The sequence below is a fragment of the Pieris brassicae genome, chromosome 13 (assembly GCF_905147105.1).
Source record: "Pieris brassicae chromosome 13, ilPieBrab1.1, whole genome shotgun sequence".
Classification (NCBI taxonomy): domain Eukaryota; kingdom Metazoa; phylum Arthropoda; class Insecta; order Lepidoptera; family Pieridae; genus Pieris; species Pieris brassicae.
This window is the reverse complement of record NC_059677.1, coordinates 2,292,189-2,310,987: the sequence shown is the minus strand read 5'-3', so window position 1 is coordinate 2,310,987 and position 18,799 is coordinate 2,292,189. Positions and strand designations below refer to the sequence as shown.

At 33.6% G+C, this 18,799-nt stretch overlaps 1 protein-coding gene across 4 annotated transcripts; it reads right to left on the bottom strand.

Annotated features, from left to right (window-relative positions):
* Positions 1-3,629: 3,629 nt before the first annotated feature.
* On the bottom strand, positions 3,630-16,667 carry LOC123717797. Of its 4 annotated transcripts, none has more exons than XM_045673999.1 (16): positions 16,543-16,667; positions 15,594-15,771; positions 14,514-14,645; positions 13,351-13,477; positions 12,190-12,253; positions 11,116-11,231; positions 9,921-10,034; positions 9,091-9,220; positions 8,364-8,510; positions 7,861-7,951; positions 6,492-6,647; positions 5,908-5,971; positions 5,316-5,420; positions 4,859-4,931; positions 4,214-4,414; positions 3,630-3,788 (listed from the first exon to the last, which is right to left on the bottom strand). In XM_045673999.1, exons 1-16 carry the CDS (start codon positions 16,600-16,602, stop codon positions 3,630-3,632), a joined length of 1,917 nt encoding a protein of 638 aa, XP_045529955.1. In that variant the 5' UTR covers positions 16,603-16,667. The 4 variants fall into 4 exon arrangements, with proteins under 4 accessions (XP_045529955.1, XP_045529958.1, XP_045529957.1 ...); XM_045674002.1 differs by lacking the exon at positions 16,543-16,667 and adding an exon at positions 16,423-16,472; XM_045674000.1 differs by having other exon boundaries at positions 3,640-3,788; positions 4,214-4,253.
* Positions 16,668-18,799: the final 2,132 nt, after the last annotated feature.

Here is an 18,799-nt window from a genome sequence, read left to right as displayed (position 1 = left end):
TATTCTTGTAGATAATGATACGTTCTATAACACTGTACGTTTTTTTTATTTGTTCTATCAACAATTTCTACAGCGCACGCGAAGGCTGATTTTTTCACACCTATATTAGTGCATTTTTACTAGAGAACCCTTTTTATTAAAAAAAATTAGATGGTGTTGCGAAAGACTACTTCCGTGTAGATCCTAATACCAGTCACTTGACGATTGATAATCACAAATCATATAATAATTAATATTTTTTCATTAATACATTTCCACGTACACTTCACTTATTCTAACAAAATCACATTAATTGATATTAATATCTTCAGCTAGGTAAACTTACAATGTATGTAAACCGTGTCGCTAGACTTATTAGTCTATATAGTCCTCATGAGACTAAGGGACTCCCAAAAAAGGTAGTCATCGCAGCCCCTGGACACCCATTTTAGTGGATGCGTTACCCTTTTGACGTACGGGACAGAGTTTAGTTTGTTTTTTTTTATAGAAAATGATGCAAACTGGCAGGAGGCTCATCTGATGTTTGATGATACCGCCGCCCATGGACACTCTCAATTCCAGAAGTCAAGTCTCGTGAGTCCGTTGCCGGCCTTTTAATCCGCAAGTTACGTTGTAATCCCGCTGAGACGGATATTTTAAATTGACTCTATTCCAGGCCAATGGAGTTGATATTAAACTTGATAATGTTTATAATCTTACCGTGTATACTGTTATGGGAAGCAGTAATGCAAATGATAAATAAATGTAAAACAGAAGAAAAATTTCGAGGAAAGTACCAAAACACGAAGAAATGTTTCAGCAGTAAAGATATGCAGGTGGGCTTATCGCATAATGGATAAATCAATAGATTTGTTGACCAAGGGAGAAAATATTAGCTTGTGTTAAATTATACAAATCTGTCGTATACGTACACGAAACTGATGATGATGATTCGTGATATCGCGAGATCTGGGCGTGTCACAGGGGAGGGCCATTTGGGCCCTATAGTTTCGTAAAGATTATTATTTTTGATTCACTCGACAAAATTTATTTTTATTTATTGTATAATCATGATAATGTTGATCTTTTCATTTGCTTTTTACTATTCCTATCCACTGTACCTACTTTTGATAACGTCCTCAACAAATAAACAAAATAAAAATAGCCTTATTCGACTACACTATAATTACACTAAATCCATGTCTTTTATGTTTTCACTAGTACTCGACCTCCGACGGAGTGAAGGCCTCCTTCAGCTTCTTCCATTTATGCTTATTCCTTGCGACAATTTTCCATTTATTTCATCTTATAAGTTTTTGGTGGGCATCCTCTCTTTTTTCTTCCCACTGGGCTATTCCAATTAAGGGTATTTTTGATCCAGCTGCCATGACAAATGCCTCATTAATATTTATTAGAAAAGAAAGAGTCCAAATGTTCTAGAACGTGGAGCCAAGATGGCGGAGGCGTAAGGGTGACATGAGGAAATGGATGACACCTCAGGCCGAAGCTCTCAGTGCAGACATTTGGGACTACGGTCTATCTCCAACAGGCGAGAAGAAATGCGATTGCGTAAGATTTTCATATGCTAATTCGTGTATTTTAAGTGTTTATTATTTACACTAGTTGTTACCCAACATTTCTTTCAGAGAAATGTTTCGTAGACTTCGCGATAACCAAAACAATATCGGTGGTACCACTTAACATCAGCTGAGCCTCCTGCCAATTTGCCTTCTATTACATAAATAAAAATGAAAATGTTAATTATTAAGTTAAGTCTAAGATTATTTCACAGAGACAACCACTCCTCAACGACATCACCAGGAACGAGTTGAAACAGCAAATACTCCACGATTCCGAACAAGACGACACTGCTTATGTCTTAACACAAATACAGAATAGCAAAGAATCCTTAAAAAATTCGCTTAATTCTTTCAAATAAATGTTCTACAAACATTTTGTTTTATTACAATAATTTTGAAGGGAAATGTTGCCATCGGTAAGACGACGGACGGTGTTATTTAGGAAAAAATATTTTTTATCAGTTACGTTTTGACTATTTACGTCTTTGCTCAAAATTTAGCCAGCTATTTTTATATTGTCTAGAGAATAAAATATCTAGAGAAGTGTACAGGCAGTCTATAATATATACTTGCAACAATCTAGAACCATTGTGATAATATGTAATAATAATTTATTTGCAAGAATACGGTACAAAAATGTTATGATTATATAAAGTTCGCTTATTCTGCCTCACATATTTTCCTTAAAAGGTAGACTAGAAGTTACCATAACATTGTGAGTCATATCGAGTAAATTCTTATATTATTTATTTACACGTTCTAAAACAATGTGCATGCCTTAAAAATACAAGAAGATATGACATCACAAATTTAACACACATAAAAAACACATCAATTATATTAGAATATAATTAGTAATCTATCCATGGAGAAAATTAAAACAAACAAACACGATACAAAAATTTATAGAACTAAAAAGATAAAATACCAATAATAATCTAGACGAAATGAAAACTTAAACCTCATTAAGAGCATGATAAACAAGGTTCCGGTAACTTGGCAGACTGTTGTAAAAGCCATCAATCATCGATGTTAGTAATCAAGTTGTAAGAGCGAGATAGCCTATTCACTGGACCATTCAAATAATTTCATAGAAGATATTATTATAACTACATCATCATTATTAAATTCATATTAATTATATTTTTTCTCGCAAATGACGAATAATAGAATAGAATTTTTTTTCAAAGTTTTACAACACAATTACGAAGATCTTTGAATGTCTCCATGTCTACTCGACAATGGACTTAAAAATATTTATGTTTTTGTGAACGAATAAGGACATTCCTAAAATATATATACAGCGAATACTTTGAGCTTCTTAAGCAAAGTTACGTAACTAGATAGTTTATTTCAGAAAGTTACAATTATACCATTCTGAGTCTATTTATTGTTAAACTTTTAAGTCCATTTCGAGTTTCAAAAATACAATAGATGTTTATATCCAGTTTAATAATTGTATATACTTTTGATATCGTAATTTTGAACGAAGTAAGTGGTAGTTGCGCACCAAGAATACCAGAGCGAAGGTCTACGCAAAACGAATCATTATATTATAAGATGCCTTCTTACGGCGTTTAAGGAAGGCCATGACGTGTCAAACCGCTGACTGGCTTCAAGGTCTGAATGGCTGTGATTAAGTAGTTGTTTATAACCATAGCATTGTTGGCCTTATGGCTTCAGCGTGCGACGCTCATGTCTGAGGTCGTAGGCTCGATCCCCGGCTGTGCACCAATGGATTTTGTTTTTACGTGCGCATTTAGCATTAGCTCGAACGGTGAAGAAAAACATCGTGAGGAAACCGGCTTGCCTTAGACCCAAAAAGTCAAAGGCGTGCGTCAGGCACAGAAGGTTGATCACCTACTTGCATATTCAATTTACAAATATCGTGAAACATACAGAAATCTGAGGCCCAGACCTAAAAAGGTTGTAGCGCCATTGATTTTTTTTATTTATAAGCCTTGGATTATAAGTATCGCTATAGGCTGTTTGAAGTACTACCTGTGGTATAATAAAATACGGTCACGTGTTTTCATATATTTTATTTGGTTTAAAAAACTAATAAGTCATCTATCGAACATTTTGTGATTTATAAAATTTGTACGCGTTTACGCAGGCTCTGATTGGCACACACAGAACGACACCAATAAGTGGCGTCAGAGCAAGATACATGAAGATCTGTGGCATCTCTGCTGAAGTTAATGCCGCGACTTTCATCACCAACACCATCTGGAGATATATTATTATGTAAATATCAAAATCTGAGAAGAAGAAATGGCTGCAGCATTTTACGCCTAAAGATATGGGGACTGTCATGTTTACTGCAGATCGAGACCTGTTTAGAGGAGCATTACAATTCTTGGTCCTCACCACCCGAAAGTAAAAAATGTCTGAGTTTCTTTTAGGTGAAAAGCACGGAAATATGAAGAATACAACAATAAGCAAAATGATAAAGTGTATGTCACAGTTCTAAAGAAGTGGTCGGAAAGGTACAATTACAACTAGGTTACAAATATAATGATAATGACTATTGACAAAGATAATGTCAATAAAAACTTGGATCTCCTAGCATTGGAAACTCTTCGATACAGCAATTCAAAAGTGACATCGTAATGATAGCCGTACATTGTGGATACTACACTAAAGATACTTACAAACGTAATTAATGGTATAATCTGCCATTGGGCATCGATTCTGTTGGAACACACATTCTCTTCAGTTGCAATATTCACATCCGAAATAAAATCATGGCTTCGATACACATAAAGCATTGCAACTAACTCGAATAAACAAATCAGTGGCATTGTTAATCCAGTCATAATCGAATCTACGCTTTCCAGCAGCGCTATTCCACCCTAGATTTAATGAATAGCCAAAAAATATAATGAGTCCAGATAGACTTCGTAATATGAGTCAAGAAGTTGTGAGCTTGTGAGATACTCAAATAGAAACTAATCAAGAAGGAATAACATCCTTAATGCTTAGTAAACAAGATCTATTTAAACTTGTATCAGAATAAGAGAAAAATAAAAAAAACTTAATAACAGAGCACACACATTTCAGCGTTTCAATATTATGAATTGAAACTAAAATGTTCATTTGTTTGTTACAATTCAATTCATAAATTATTTTCCCTGAAAAACAAATCCTCAGGAACTTAATATATTGAATAAAAGTGACGTAAGTACTTCACAAGGCAGAATTATGAATTAACGATGGCTTACGATACTTCTAATCTCTTAGATTAGTATTTTTATTAAAATTCAAATCTGTTGAAACGTGTGTGTCTCTCAACTCACCGTGGTAGCATACAACAAACTAAGACTCATACAACACAAAATAAGCGCAGCTACAACCACTTGCTCAGCAAATCTGTAAAATTTATTAAAGTTAGTTAAAGTTATCATGTAAACGTTTGTTTCGTTCGTTTACGCTTCACATTATTCCGTTACGTGTACACACGTAAGTGAAACCTCTTTATGACCTTATTTTTTGAAAAATGATCTACTATATGCAACTTTACAGAAATTGGTTAAATCATGTTAATTAGATAAAGTTTAATAAAAGGCTTTTTTTATCATAAACATGAATACAAATAATACCATTATTTCATTTTACCTTATTACTATTAAGATTATTACAGAATTTCATTAATTGTAATATAATTATTACTATCATTGTTATCGTTATTATATATTTTTGTTATTAATGGCTTCGAATTATTATATACCTAATCTTTTAGGAGATAGTACTTACACCAATTTCACTTTATATTCAAAAATTGTATGCAGAGCCGTTTTAAGTGATAAGTAGGCAACGGTCATATATGAAATTGCAAGACCACTAAATACCACCGTTGACCTAAAACGAATTCAATTATATAAGCTTCAAATTGTTATACAATACCTATGTGAAGTTGTGTGGTGTGTGTCTGGGCACGTGTTGCATTACGATGCATTTAAAAGAATTGTGCGCCATGGCCAGGGGGGTATCTACTTAATATAATATTTTCTACATAATAATAATAGATCATTTATTTGCAAAGAAATTGGTACATTCAGATTTATTAATTTAAAAAGTCGCAGCTGGAAGAAAAAAATCGTAAATGAAATAAACAATTTAAGGAAAATAAAATAGAACGGGTAACTCCGCGACAACAGCCAGAACATCCCAGACTCATCACGCAATTGTTGAAGACAAACAGTTTCTCACAACACCAAGAGCACACTTTTCTGAACAACATTTCGCAACAAACCAATGTTTTTATTGGTCCTTGATTGTAGCCCTGCTTGCTATATTTTTCCTTACAGCAGTACGCTAAGTAAAAGATTTAGAGGTGTACACTTACATAAAATGCGAATAGTTATTGATTGATACGCATTTAGAATACATTGGGATTATCCATAAAGTGCCTGTAATGGAAATACTAATTAAAACCACAAGCGCTCCTATAAATAAATACCAAAAAGCTACACTATATGGTAGTTTAACGAAATATTAATCGCTTATATAAAAATTTTGGCTCTAAATACTTCACACATATAAACATGAAAAATGCAACAATCAGGTCTGGGTCTCACATTTCTATACAGAATAGGCAAGTGGTTCGTCGACTTCTTGGGTTTAAGGCAAGCCGGTTTCCCCAAGATGTTTTCCTTCACCGTTTAAGCGAATGCGCACATAGAAATCAAATCCGTTGGTGCACAGCCGGGGATCGAGCCGACCTCAGGCATGATAAGTCCAACACAGTGGTATACTTTTATATTTCATAAGTAACTAAAAAGCGCTATTCACTGCTAATATAAGGCTTTATGAGTCCACATAAATTCGCTGCAATTATTGCGTCTAACGAATGTATTTAGAAATTACAACAATACCGAGCGTGACGTATACGCAGATACGTTAGACCTTAAGTGAGAATATGTTTCTTACTCTCGTACATATTGTAGACAGCTTTGGTATTAGGCTGTATGTAGTCCACGAGTGCACATAGGGCGGCTCCACCCGTATTTAATCCTGTTAGCAGGAGTAAAAGTCCGCTATGCCACACATTCTCACCGTTTAAATGTGGATCAATATGGCCGTTTGCTGAAAATAAATTTGCTATGTTTTACTTATTTACATTATTTTAGACCAGAGAATTGAATAGTATAATTTTAGGCTTTACATTTTTAAAACACTTAGTCGACCGCTTTATGAAACCTAGCATTCAAGAAGCTTTATTGGCTATTGCATTATAATGAGATATTAACGATAAATTACTATCTATATCTACTATATATACCACTACTATCTTATATCTCCTAAATCCCTAATCTCATGGACCTGGAGTGTTACTCTGTTCATAGTATATTTAGACTGGTAGTTTTCTTTATAGGAAAGGTAATTTGCGAACATTTTTAGCATTTAGAACCATTTTGTTATGATCACTCTCTGTATACCCACGACGTCACATTGCATAAAAAGTTCATATCATCCGCATGCAATGAAAAAATACTATATTTGATAAACGAACCTATATTATTTACAAAAAGAGTAATAAGAATAGGACCAAGATGAGATCCATGTGGGACACCTGAGGTGGAAGTGTTTATATCTGCCACAAACTGAGTTATATCTGTCAATTTGCGTCATGCAAACCATTTACAAGTAATCTATCTTTTTCAATAAGACATTATGACTAACTTTGTCGAAGGCTCTAGAAAAAAAACTGTGTAAATATAGGCAATTTGCTTTCTCGTTGTATTTGCCTAAAAATTTACAAACTCAAAGAGATTAGTATCATTACATGTTTTGGCACGGAAAACATGCTGAGCAGTATCTGCAAAAACTTTACAGTGTGATTTGAGAAGCGATTTTAAAATCTTAGAAGATGTATTTAAAATAGAAATTGGTGTGTATGTGTGTTAAATTTGTAATGTCAGATTTTCTTGTATTTTTTAGGCATACCTACACCTATATATATATATATAAATAAATAGACGCACACGCAACAAAATATACCGACCGAAATACATAGAATGGTTAGATTTTTTAATATTTTAAATATGGGGACTGGGAAAAACTGACTCTTTGTTTCTACGAGGCCCAGGACTGCAGCCCAAAAAGCCCTTAAGTAGATCCGCCCATGTCATAGTTCATGCTAAGTATAGACGTCCGTATCTCTATCACTCAAAATATCGAAATCGAAACCAGCTCGAAACGTATATTGGTGTATTATGGCCTCGAATTTACTTTGATCTTTGCAATTCTTGTTTATTTTATGAAACAAGTATATAAATAATTTACGCAAAAGATTAACCGTAATGATTCAGTCCTTTTCCGTGAATCAATTCTGTTCCAGTACTTGCAGAGTGAATGTAAAGTGCAATTTCCAGTGCATCTGCAATACCCTGTGAACATTTAATTACAGTTGCAGATCAATTAAATGATTCTGAGTAATTCCGAGTCGAGAATGAGCGTCTTAGACTAACGCCTACGTATCTAGTGCCTGCTCGTTAGCAGTTGCACGGGACGACCCGTTGCCTTTTCTGTCAGAAACCTCTAGACATTTTAGGCAATAACGCTTATTGAATTCAATAATTCAAACTTCTGTCTTTCTCTATATCTCACCAACGCTTCAAATTGAGACTCCTGAACGTCAATCTAATACGAATTGGAGATACAAGAGCCTTGTGATACTAAACGTTCATCGAGCCAAAAAGCTGTAAGTCCTTGTGTATTAGAATCATGTGGATTAGATTTAGAAACAGTGGTGGTCACACAGTCAAGTTTAAAATGTAAATTAAAATAATTAATACTAACAGACATTATTTCTTTCACGCCAATCCTGTAAACTTTGCGCAATGATTTCGGCATTGAAGCCAAATGAATGAAAGCGGTGATGACCAACAAAATACTCCATATCCAAGGAATAGCTAGGAGCCATGTGTACACGTTGTTCCAGATTAACTGAAAGATCCGACAAAGCCTTATTAAGTATTGAAGCATAATATAACGCTTGACTGTTGAGATTTAACAGTAAATATTGCTTGTACAAAAATGATTATGTCTGTTTCTCCAGGAGATAATTTAAAGGCTTCGAACAGCCTTTGATACTGTCTGTGCCTTGGCAATACCGGTTTCGGTTTCTATATAAGTTTTTTTATCTAGAACTAATACTTCTATCATAATATGTATAGAAGCACGCTGGAATTTTATCCCTTCGAGGTGCCCACGATTTGATAGAGTGAAACTCTATAATATAGGTTCATTTAATAGGCGGCTATGCAAGCATCTCCTGGACAGGTGTATAGGTGTATAATAGGCCACATCTGGGACTGTGACCAAACATCTGTCAAGATCTGTACAAAAAAATGCAAAAACATGGTCTGTGCAAAGAGAACCGTCATCATCTTATATTGCAACAATCTCATCTTTCTAATCATCTTCATACTTAATTTGAATACATAAAATTACAAATAGGAATTATTTTTCGCTTGATTCGATTCTCTTGCAGCAGAACTAAGCATCAAGATGTTACAATACTAACTCGTCCATGAGTAACACGTTCCGCAATCAACAACGCCCACATTATTGTCCAGATCAGTATTAAACTTAAGACTAAAGGCATATTGAACTGTCCAAAATTATAATCTGTTCGGTAAGACACGACTTCCACACTAAAAATGTTACAATTGTATTACAAAAAGTCATTAAATGAGCGGCGGTTCTAAATTACTAGACTAACTCAAACTCAAAATAACTTTATTCATATAGGTTACCAAGTACACTTATGAACGTCAACAGAAAAGATGTTTAATCGATTCTAAAATTACATTTACTACCAGTTCGCAAGTCAAGGGCGTAGAGCGGACAAGAAGAACTGGCAAGAAACTCTCCGCCACTCTTTTTAATTGCCCAGTTATTTATTTATGTTTTATGGTAACTTTATAATTATTTTATCAATACATAACAATATTAGCATCACTCTAGACATTCTTGAGCCACACGACCACGGCCACACGACCGACCATGGATTTGCTACGGATTAATCCTCAGAAAAGAAGTTGGCCAACAACTATATCAAGCAAAATTCGGCAAAGTTTCTGATACACAACATTGCTGTATGAACATCATTCCCAATTACAATTGGCGCTTCGACGACAACATAATATATTAATTTTTGAGGTTTAAATTAAATTAAATTTAAAAATAAATCATCATGCAGAATTGTTTCCTTTGCATATATTAAAAGCAATGGCGAAACGTTTGACAAATAAAAATATAGTGGTTCTATTTTATAGTTAATTTAGAGAGAAATGAAAAATGAAATAAAACTACAAAATCACGGTGAATTATTTTCCAAAACCTCAAACTTACTAGAAAAAGTTATAAGCCGGACTACTGTATAACGTTGGATATCCAGAACCATATTTCTCATAACACATTTCTATTTTATACGTGTCTTTTCTGTAGTTCTTCGGATATCCGAATCTGAAATCAAAATTTTTGATAGTTAGGTTGGGTTACGTATTAAAAAAAACCAATCGCGCTACAACCTTTTTAGGTCTGGACCTCCGATTTCTGTATCTGTTTCATGATCATTTGTCAATCGAATAGGCAAGTAGGTGATCAGCCTTCTGTGCCTGACACACGCCTTGTTGGGTCTAAGGCAAGCCGGTTTCCTCTCGATGTTTTCCTTCACCGTTCGAGCTAATATTGAATGCGCACATAGAAAGAAAATCCATTGGTACACAGCCGGGGATCGAACCTACAACCACAGACATGAGAGTCGCACGCTGAAGCCACTAGGCCAACCACATCAATATCAATGAAGCTACAACCGTTTTAGGTCTTTGCCTCAGATTACTGTATCTGTTTCATGATCATTTGTTAAACTAATGGGCAAGTAGATGTTCAGCCTTCTGTGCCTGACGCACGCCGTCGACTTTTTGGGTCTAAGACAAGCCGGTTTCCTCACGATGTTTTCCTTCACCGTTCGAGCTAATGGTAAATGCGCACATAGAAAGAAAATCCATTCGTGCACAGCCGGGGATCTAACCTACGACCTCAGAGATGAGAGTCGCACGCTGAAGCCACTAGGCCAACACTGCTCCATTATTACGATTGCTCTGACTATAATGTATGTTCCCCTATTTCACCATGCCCACTGCCGATGAAGGATAAATCACATATATTTGATATGGAGCGAGATGTTAGGGTCCTTACAAGCACCTTGTAGCATAAACTTGGTATTAAGTTAACTAGGCCGTTAGTTAAACGGCGGCGTTTAGTTAAAAGGCTAGGCTCTTAATTGAACGGCTAATAAAGGTAGTTGGTTGCGACATATCTATAAAATTAAATCGACCCAATCTCTAGCTGCCCAAGATGACCAATCGAAAAGTTTTGTTAATTATCTTAATAAATCGCAGACCAAATTTTAAATCCATATTACGCCCGGAATCGAACCTCTGTATGCTATTTTCGTTTTCCATAAGGGCACAGCTGTGGATTTTTTAGCAAGACCAGATTAATCGTAAACCATGTTAACACAATTTTGTAATGTAAAATGTACCTTAAAACTGAAAAATTTCTCCACCCAAACTCACTTGTGTGTGACTTGTGCATGTCTTCAATATATTTTTCATTATAATCCTCGTCAAATTCGCCAATAGAAAGGGAGAATCTGGACTGAAAAATTAAAATTTCACATTTGGTTTCATCAACGAATTTCTAAATTAAAATAATAACGAAAATATAAAAGTTCGCTTTATTTTTCATAGTATAGTAACAGTTGTGAATCTATTTTTTTTTACTTTATTACGTTCAATATCATCATCATCATCGGATATTTTTAAACCGATGTAAGTTCCGTAATTTCTTCATTGCATATCCGAGTTTATTATCTTTGTTAATTTTTCAAACTATTAATTAACTAACAATAACTTTCTATTTGTTTTCTAATATATATTTCATAAAAAAACTTTTACGTTGCTGTAATGTTAAAAAATAAATTAAATAAAGTCGACTCTTTAAGTCAAATTGTAATAATGTGATCCAAGACAAGGGGGGATTCAGAGAGATGCAAAATCCCCTGCATGAAGAGCACACCCCACATTCACACCTTCATATACCCTGACTTTTACACCATCACACAACACAGGCAAATTAGGAATTACTTACTTATTTAATGTATTGAATTTTATTTCCCTTTAGTAAGTGTTCGAACCTTTTTGTTGGTAAATATTAAGTATTCCATCTTTGGCTATATTTTTTAGTGTTATTGTTTGTATAAATACAATTTTTGTTAGCTGCAGGATTCCGAAATAAATAAATAATTTTCATACGTAACTTTGTGTATCACGCTCTTAGTAATCTTTAAGTTTCTATTTAGTTAAATATTATTTGTAATATAATTGATGTGTATGTGTGTAAATTTTGTGATGTCATATTTTCGTGTATATTTTAAGCAAACATGTTATTTTAGGGCTTATATATAAACAAATAGAATGAAGTTAGCTACGTAAATATTGTGGCAATCCATCCTCTACAATACATTTAATATTTGTTAATGAGAAGAGAACTAGACTGTGATTAAGAAAAAGTGTCCACAATCTTTGATTTCATAAAAACAGTTTTTCATACAAACCTCTTTTGAACTCACGCTTGAGACGTCTTTAAGAATAGGATCGTACACCTTCAAATCAAAGTCCCTGAAATAAAATAGTATTAATAATTCAATGGGCTGTTATTTTCTGGACGTAAGCTAAGTTTGATTATACTTTTGGATCTTTACAGCATTGTAAAGCCATGCCTACAGGAGATTAACAATAACGACTGACAAAGCGTTCTACCTACGTTTTAGGTTTTAGATTTCTGTAAGACATGACGATTTTTTACGATCTTTCTTTCAGCGAGTATTAAAAGCGCACAGAAAATGTTCATTAGTAATGCAGGATGATTAGGCCCACTAGGCCAACACTGCTATGTTATGGAAAAATGTATAATTTTCATTGATTTACTTACAGTTGAACACATATTGTACGCGTATGACAGACAGTGCTCAATAGTTTGATGTTGGTTTAATTAGAGTCAGCTTTTCTTTGTTTATATTTCCTTACTTTTACATTATTTGTAAATAAACACAAAAGGTACACAACTTAGAAGGTGATTATACTAAATTATAAATTATAGATTAAGGATATAGCAGATGGTACAAGGCACAGTGCAAACAGAAATAGCGGGATTTGGTGCCGCCGAAAAGAGCACAAGATATACAAAAATTAATGAGATTATATAAATATATTTAAATGTATAGTATCTGAAATTAACGGCTTTTATAAGAATAAGAAAATCAATATAAACAAATATAATAAAAGAAAAATTATCTACTATATGCAACTTTACAGAAATTGGTTAAATACAGTTAAATTATATAAAGTTTAACAAAAGGCTTTTATTAGTATAGACATGAATACAAATAATAAAAAAAATCATTTTACCTTATTACTACTAAGATTATTACAGAATTACATTAATTATAATAGAATTATCACTATCATTGTTATCGTTATTTTATATTTTTGTTATTAATGGCTTCGAATCAACCGTGGTAGGGACAAGAAAAAAATGGGGCGTAACCATATAATGTGACGCGTAACCGTAAAGTGTGACGGTATTTTTTTTCCAACTTTCTATTATTATTTTCTTATATTTTCATACATACTTTTTTGTTATCACTTTTAGTTGATTCCAAACTCTGAACTAGACTGCGTTACTAAGCATACTGTATATACATTATTAAACAAACCTGCAATGTGTAAACGGTAACTTGGAATCGGAAATCGAATACACGACATATATAGTTGATATCGCAGCAATTGTACAACAATTTATTGCACGTACTAAGGTATTTAGACAAATCGCTAATCCGAGTCCTGGAAATTATTTAAATTAAACAAACAAATATACAGTATTTACAATCTCCTTAACCTACATAGTAATAATAAAAAAAAAACGAATTTTAATAATTTGGTCTTTATGTATAGATACATAGAATAGATAGATAGAAATTCAGTAATTTGGAACAATCTCTGCCCAAAATAATATACTTTCACGTGTTGTAAATTTCCGTTATAGTCTGCCAGCTTTGACTTATTCCAAATGCGTCTTTTCGGAGAAGATAAGGTAATCGAACGGTTCTTTAATATCACAAAAAAACGCACACACACAACACTTCACACGACAACACATTACACATTCCCACACAAACATCTACAAAAAATATAGAGTATTGCATATTTACTGTAGGTATGTAGTTTTATATAAAAAATGTATAATATACAAATGAATCGCTGAATGTGTTGGTAAGCGCATAACTCTACAACGCCTGGAACAATTGTACCAATTCTTTTTTTTAAATGTTCGTTGAAGTCTAAGGTTGGTTTTTACCTTGGTTGGTTTTGTAAATAAAATGTAGAGTCAATTTGAACGTTATTGCCATTCAATATTCAATTACAAGCACTTACTCAAACACATCGCGTTAAAAAAAGGATTTAATTTTTAATTTTGGATTTAAGATTTAATCTGAGCAAAATTATTTGAATACATACTAATAGGAAAATATATCAATGAGGCACACAATATTTAAATATTTGTCACTTTTAGGTTCCCACTATCCTTTTAGATTATTTTCCAATCAGGTTTAGTTAAAGCCCTCTAGCAGACATCCCAGTCGGGGTTTTTTAGTTGGTCACAGAAGAGTGGCCAAAGTTTGTGGAAGCGAAGATAACTGAACCTCACACATCGGCCTATAATCAGGGTGATGGCAGAACCATCAGCCTCATGACATTTTTTTGCGCCGACTATAAAATTGATAGGAACAAAAAACTGCCACATTTCAATGGCAATCTTTTTGACAGAACGAAGTCTGTGGGGTCCGCTAGTATAAAATAAAAATGATCTCCTAATTACCATCAAGTATTGGCAATATTCGGAACGCGCGTCCAGGACCGCTGATGCTCCACTGTCCGAGATACACTTCAAAATGTCGCAATGGATTCGCCAAGCCCGCAGTGGCAGCCACGAGGAACATTATGAACAGAACTGTGTTTATTAAAAATTGATATGAAAATCCGAATTGTATAAAATAAACTGTTCAATAAAGCGGGAGTAATCGCATAACATCATATAAAATTATAAAAATAGATGTTTTACATAATGTAATATTATTATATTGTAATATTTTTAACCTATCTTATAATAATAATTAGAAATAAAAACAAATTTAAAAAGTTTGGTCCCTGTGGCAGTGTACCTGTAAAGCTGGCAGCATTTGCTAACTGTATTGCGATACTTATTCCATGAGCGAGGCCACCAGCCAGTAGGCCCAAGGGTCTACTCCAAAAGGAACACAATAAAAGTTGGGACGTAAGACTCTAATTATTAAAGATTTAACTTACGAATGAAAAAAGCTTAGTATGTAGTAAAATATGTAGGCGACTGACGGGTTGTAACACCTATGTTTATAGATACCTGCGAGAAATTATCTTCGCACCTTCATTATATACAACTATAAAAATTATATTATTTATTTTATTATTTAATTACACATTTTTAGAAAAACAAATAAGAAAATGTATAAAAAATTTAAGTGATGCTACAGGCCGCCTTATCGCTAACAAGCGATCTCTTCCAGGCAACACCAGTAAGGGAAAGAACTAAAAAAAGAAATGTGATGGTAAAATCTCCAAATATAACAATTTTTTTCTAAAATAAAACAAAAAAAAATAAACGAAAAATTAAAATGCTAATCTAACGGTTTTATGAATTGCGATGCAATAAAATATCCAAGAATTACAAAAGTCACCATCAAGATAGGATATGGTTTATGCAGAAGAGTTTTAAAATATAGGGAGTTAACCGTATGGAGTCGGGCAGCCTTTAAGTTGTGTGATAGGCTGTATTACACAACTTAAAGGCGGAGATCCTAAACGAATTGCCTAAGAAGGATGAGCTGTGAATTAAATTTGAATTATTATATAAATGACATACAAAACCCTCCAGTGAGTGCTGATGCAGCAACCCTACAATGCATAGTGAGGAAGGCTCCTAACACTAGCGACCCATATCGCAACCGATGTCTTCCAGCTGTTCCGTGAGAGCCCGTTCCCGCTGCGTTGTCCATACCCGGAATATGGCTGGTTGATACCACCACAGACCACTGACTTTGCTAAAATAAATCATCAGCATTACGGACAGTCCTATCGGTTATCAGAGCAATTTCAGACTTTTGGTCTGTGGTTATTATTGTTTTTCTTTCTTTTCTTTAACTAAGGATAATGTTCCTGTTAGACCTGTTGCTTACATAAGCCTCCTAAGATATAGAACTTTGTCACCCGTATACATACATTTTTCAAGTACGGGAAGAAGACAGTTCTTTTTTATGAATACAGTTTTCATACACAATATCTACGTATGCATTGATAGGTTTCATAGACTCGAGAGAGATGAGAGGTTTTGGATTTGAGAATTGGCGGTTGAATACCTTAACTTATTATTGGATCTGTGTGGGGCCATTCATGTATTACGTAAGCAGATTTACAGTAATTTATCCCCTCTTGTCAGTAAAAGTAAGCAAAGCTGTCAAAAATAACAGTAAATAAAGCTATTTATTTGTTGGAATCCTCGAAAATGCATTTCGTTTGCAAGCATACACAATGTGTGGGTAATATGTATAAAAAAGTAAATAATTACTGATAAACCACCAAATACGAAAATCAAAGATCTATCCCATTCCCACTATAGTGCTTCCGTAGTACTTGAACGGCCCCTATTATCTAATTGGTATAAATGATTATGATTATGTTTGGTAACTGTTTACTTTATAGCTCAGGATCAATTCATGTTCTTGGTAGACTGTATCACACTGGGTCTAAGCGAAGAGAACAGGTTTTATATGTGATTATTGTTATTAACATTTAAAAATTAGATAAATAAATACCGTGTCTCTATTATCATACATAAGTATGGTATCGCGTGAATTTGCGTTTCTGCTTGCCATGATTTGTACTTTATAAATTTAGATAATTTTGGTATGAAAATATTGTGATCGAAATCAGAACTGTCACAAGCTTGTCAACTAGATTGTAGAATCGACAATTAACTGAGTGTTATGTATTCCTCTGTAGTTTAATAGAAGACTCGATTCATATCACCTGTATGTATTTGTGTCAAAACTGAATGGTTTTTTTTTAAATAAAGCAAACTAACCCGATGTCATACCACAGCTATGACACAAACACGTCTGAAGGCATCTATATATACGACAACCAAGTGACTATTCCTATTTATGTATATTAAGAAGCGTCACCGTTGTAAAGCTTACCTGTTTTCCGCTAATATTTCAAGATCAAAATTAGCCAAATCGGTCCAGCCATTCTCGAGTTCTAGCGACATACGAACAGCAATTCACTGTTATGTGGTATTATTACAATATAGGTAGAAAGACAAAAAAAGTGCGTGCGTACAATGTACATATGTCACATGTGAAACTTCTTTGTAAATTAATTATTAATATGATAAAAGCCCCAATAGATGATCGTGTAGTATATGATCAATCCATGAATACGTGTTTATGATAATATATGTAAATAAAAAATCTTCGTGGTACAGAATTGCCATCTAAAGTTTTAATGTGTAACTACTAAACGAATACATCAACCAATATCGTGTATTTTGCTATATTCACTTTCTCTTTCTTTGCACTTTCTCACCCTCTCAAACGGTCTCAATCGCTCTCTCCCAGTTCTTCGAAAAAACGCTGCACATCTTCGTGATGTTTCCGTAAAAAATTTACCCTCTTGCGCCTACAGAAGATTCACATTAAAATCTCAAATATAAACTTAAAACGTAAGTCATATAACAAACTATACCTTAAAGTACACTTCCTTATCAGCGTTGTAAAAAAATTACAGTCACATTTTTCAGTTACGCGTCACATTTTCCGTTACGCGCTATCTTTTTCTTGTCCGCACCACGCTTGATTCGAAGCCATTAATAGCAAAAATATATATAAACGATAACAATGATAGTAGTAATTCTATTACAATTAATGAAATTCTGTAATAATCTTAGTAGTAATAAGGTAAAATGAAATAATTGTATTATTTGTGTTCATGTCTATGATAATAAAAGCCTTTTGTTAAACTTTATCTAATTTAACTTTATTTAACCAATTTCTGTAAAGATGCATATAGTACATCATTAAAGAAGTTTCACTTCTTACGTGTCTACACTAGTACACGCACATATTTTTTTTAAAGAGTCCAGACTCCTGAACCTTAACTGGATTTCGTGTGATAAACGTTTTATAACGCAAATCAAGCTTTTTCTATTTTTTTAAAGCAAACAGATGCGACTATGTGCAAATGTTTTCGTAGTGATCTTCAGAATCGAACCTTAAGGGTGTAACGAGCCCCCCCCATTTTTTTTTTAACTGACCACCATAACTTCTTGTAACTCAATAGGTTCAAACATGGGTCCTAGGTTGTTTCAATGTCTCTCTGAATCTGGTTTATCATTAAAAATATTTACCTTCTAATAGAAGTTTTTCGTACATATTCTATCCCCAAGCAGGAGCTTGATTGGGAAATGAATGCAAAAATAACAAATCTTACTGACTCTGACGTCACTTAATTGAATGTTAAAACACCATCTTAGTCATTTCGACTATGTATTTGCGTGTTATTCCGACGAGAATGTAAGTGCGTGCTTCACCCTGCCTCCTGCTGATACAGGATCTTTGACAATCTGAGACAAATCTTTGTTTTTAATTTATTTTATTACTATAAATTAAGAAGTCAAAACAAAATCTTGGCGATTAACTGGCGGAAAGTTTATTGCCAGTTCTTCTGTTCCGTTCTACGCCCTTGTTTTAAGAACAGTAAATGTAAAATTAGAAGCATTTAATGCGTATTTCTTTATTGACGTTCATAAGTGTACATTGTGTTAACTAAACGAATAAATAATTTTCAATCTGCATAACATTTGGTACTGTTTAAAAGAAATCGTATATTTTCTATATTATGGAGACCAGATAAACCTTGCCGATTACTGACACAGGTAAAGATTTTTTTTTTTTAATTTTTAAAGAAAAACATTTATATTATTTTTAAATGACTTGTCCTCTTGGAAAATCCTATTTGTTTATATTACTTGCTAAATAAAACACATTATTTATAAAAAAAATCAACTTTATT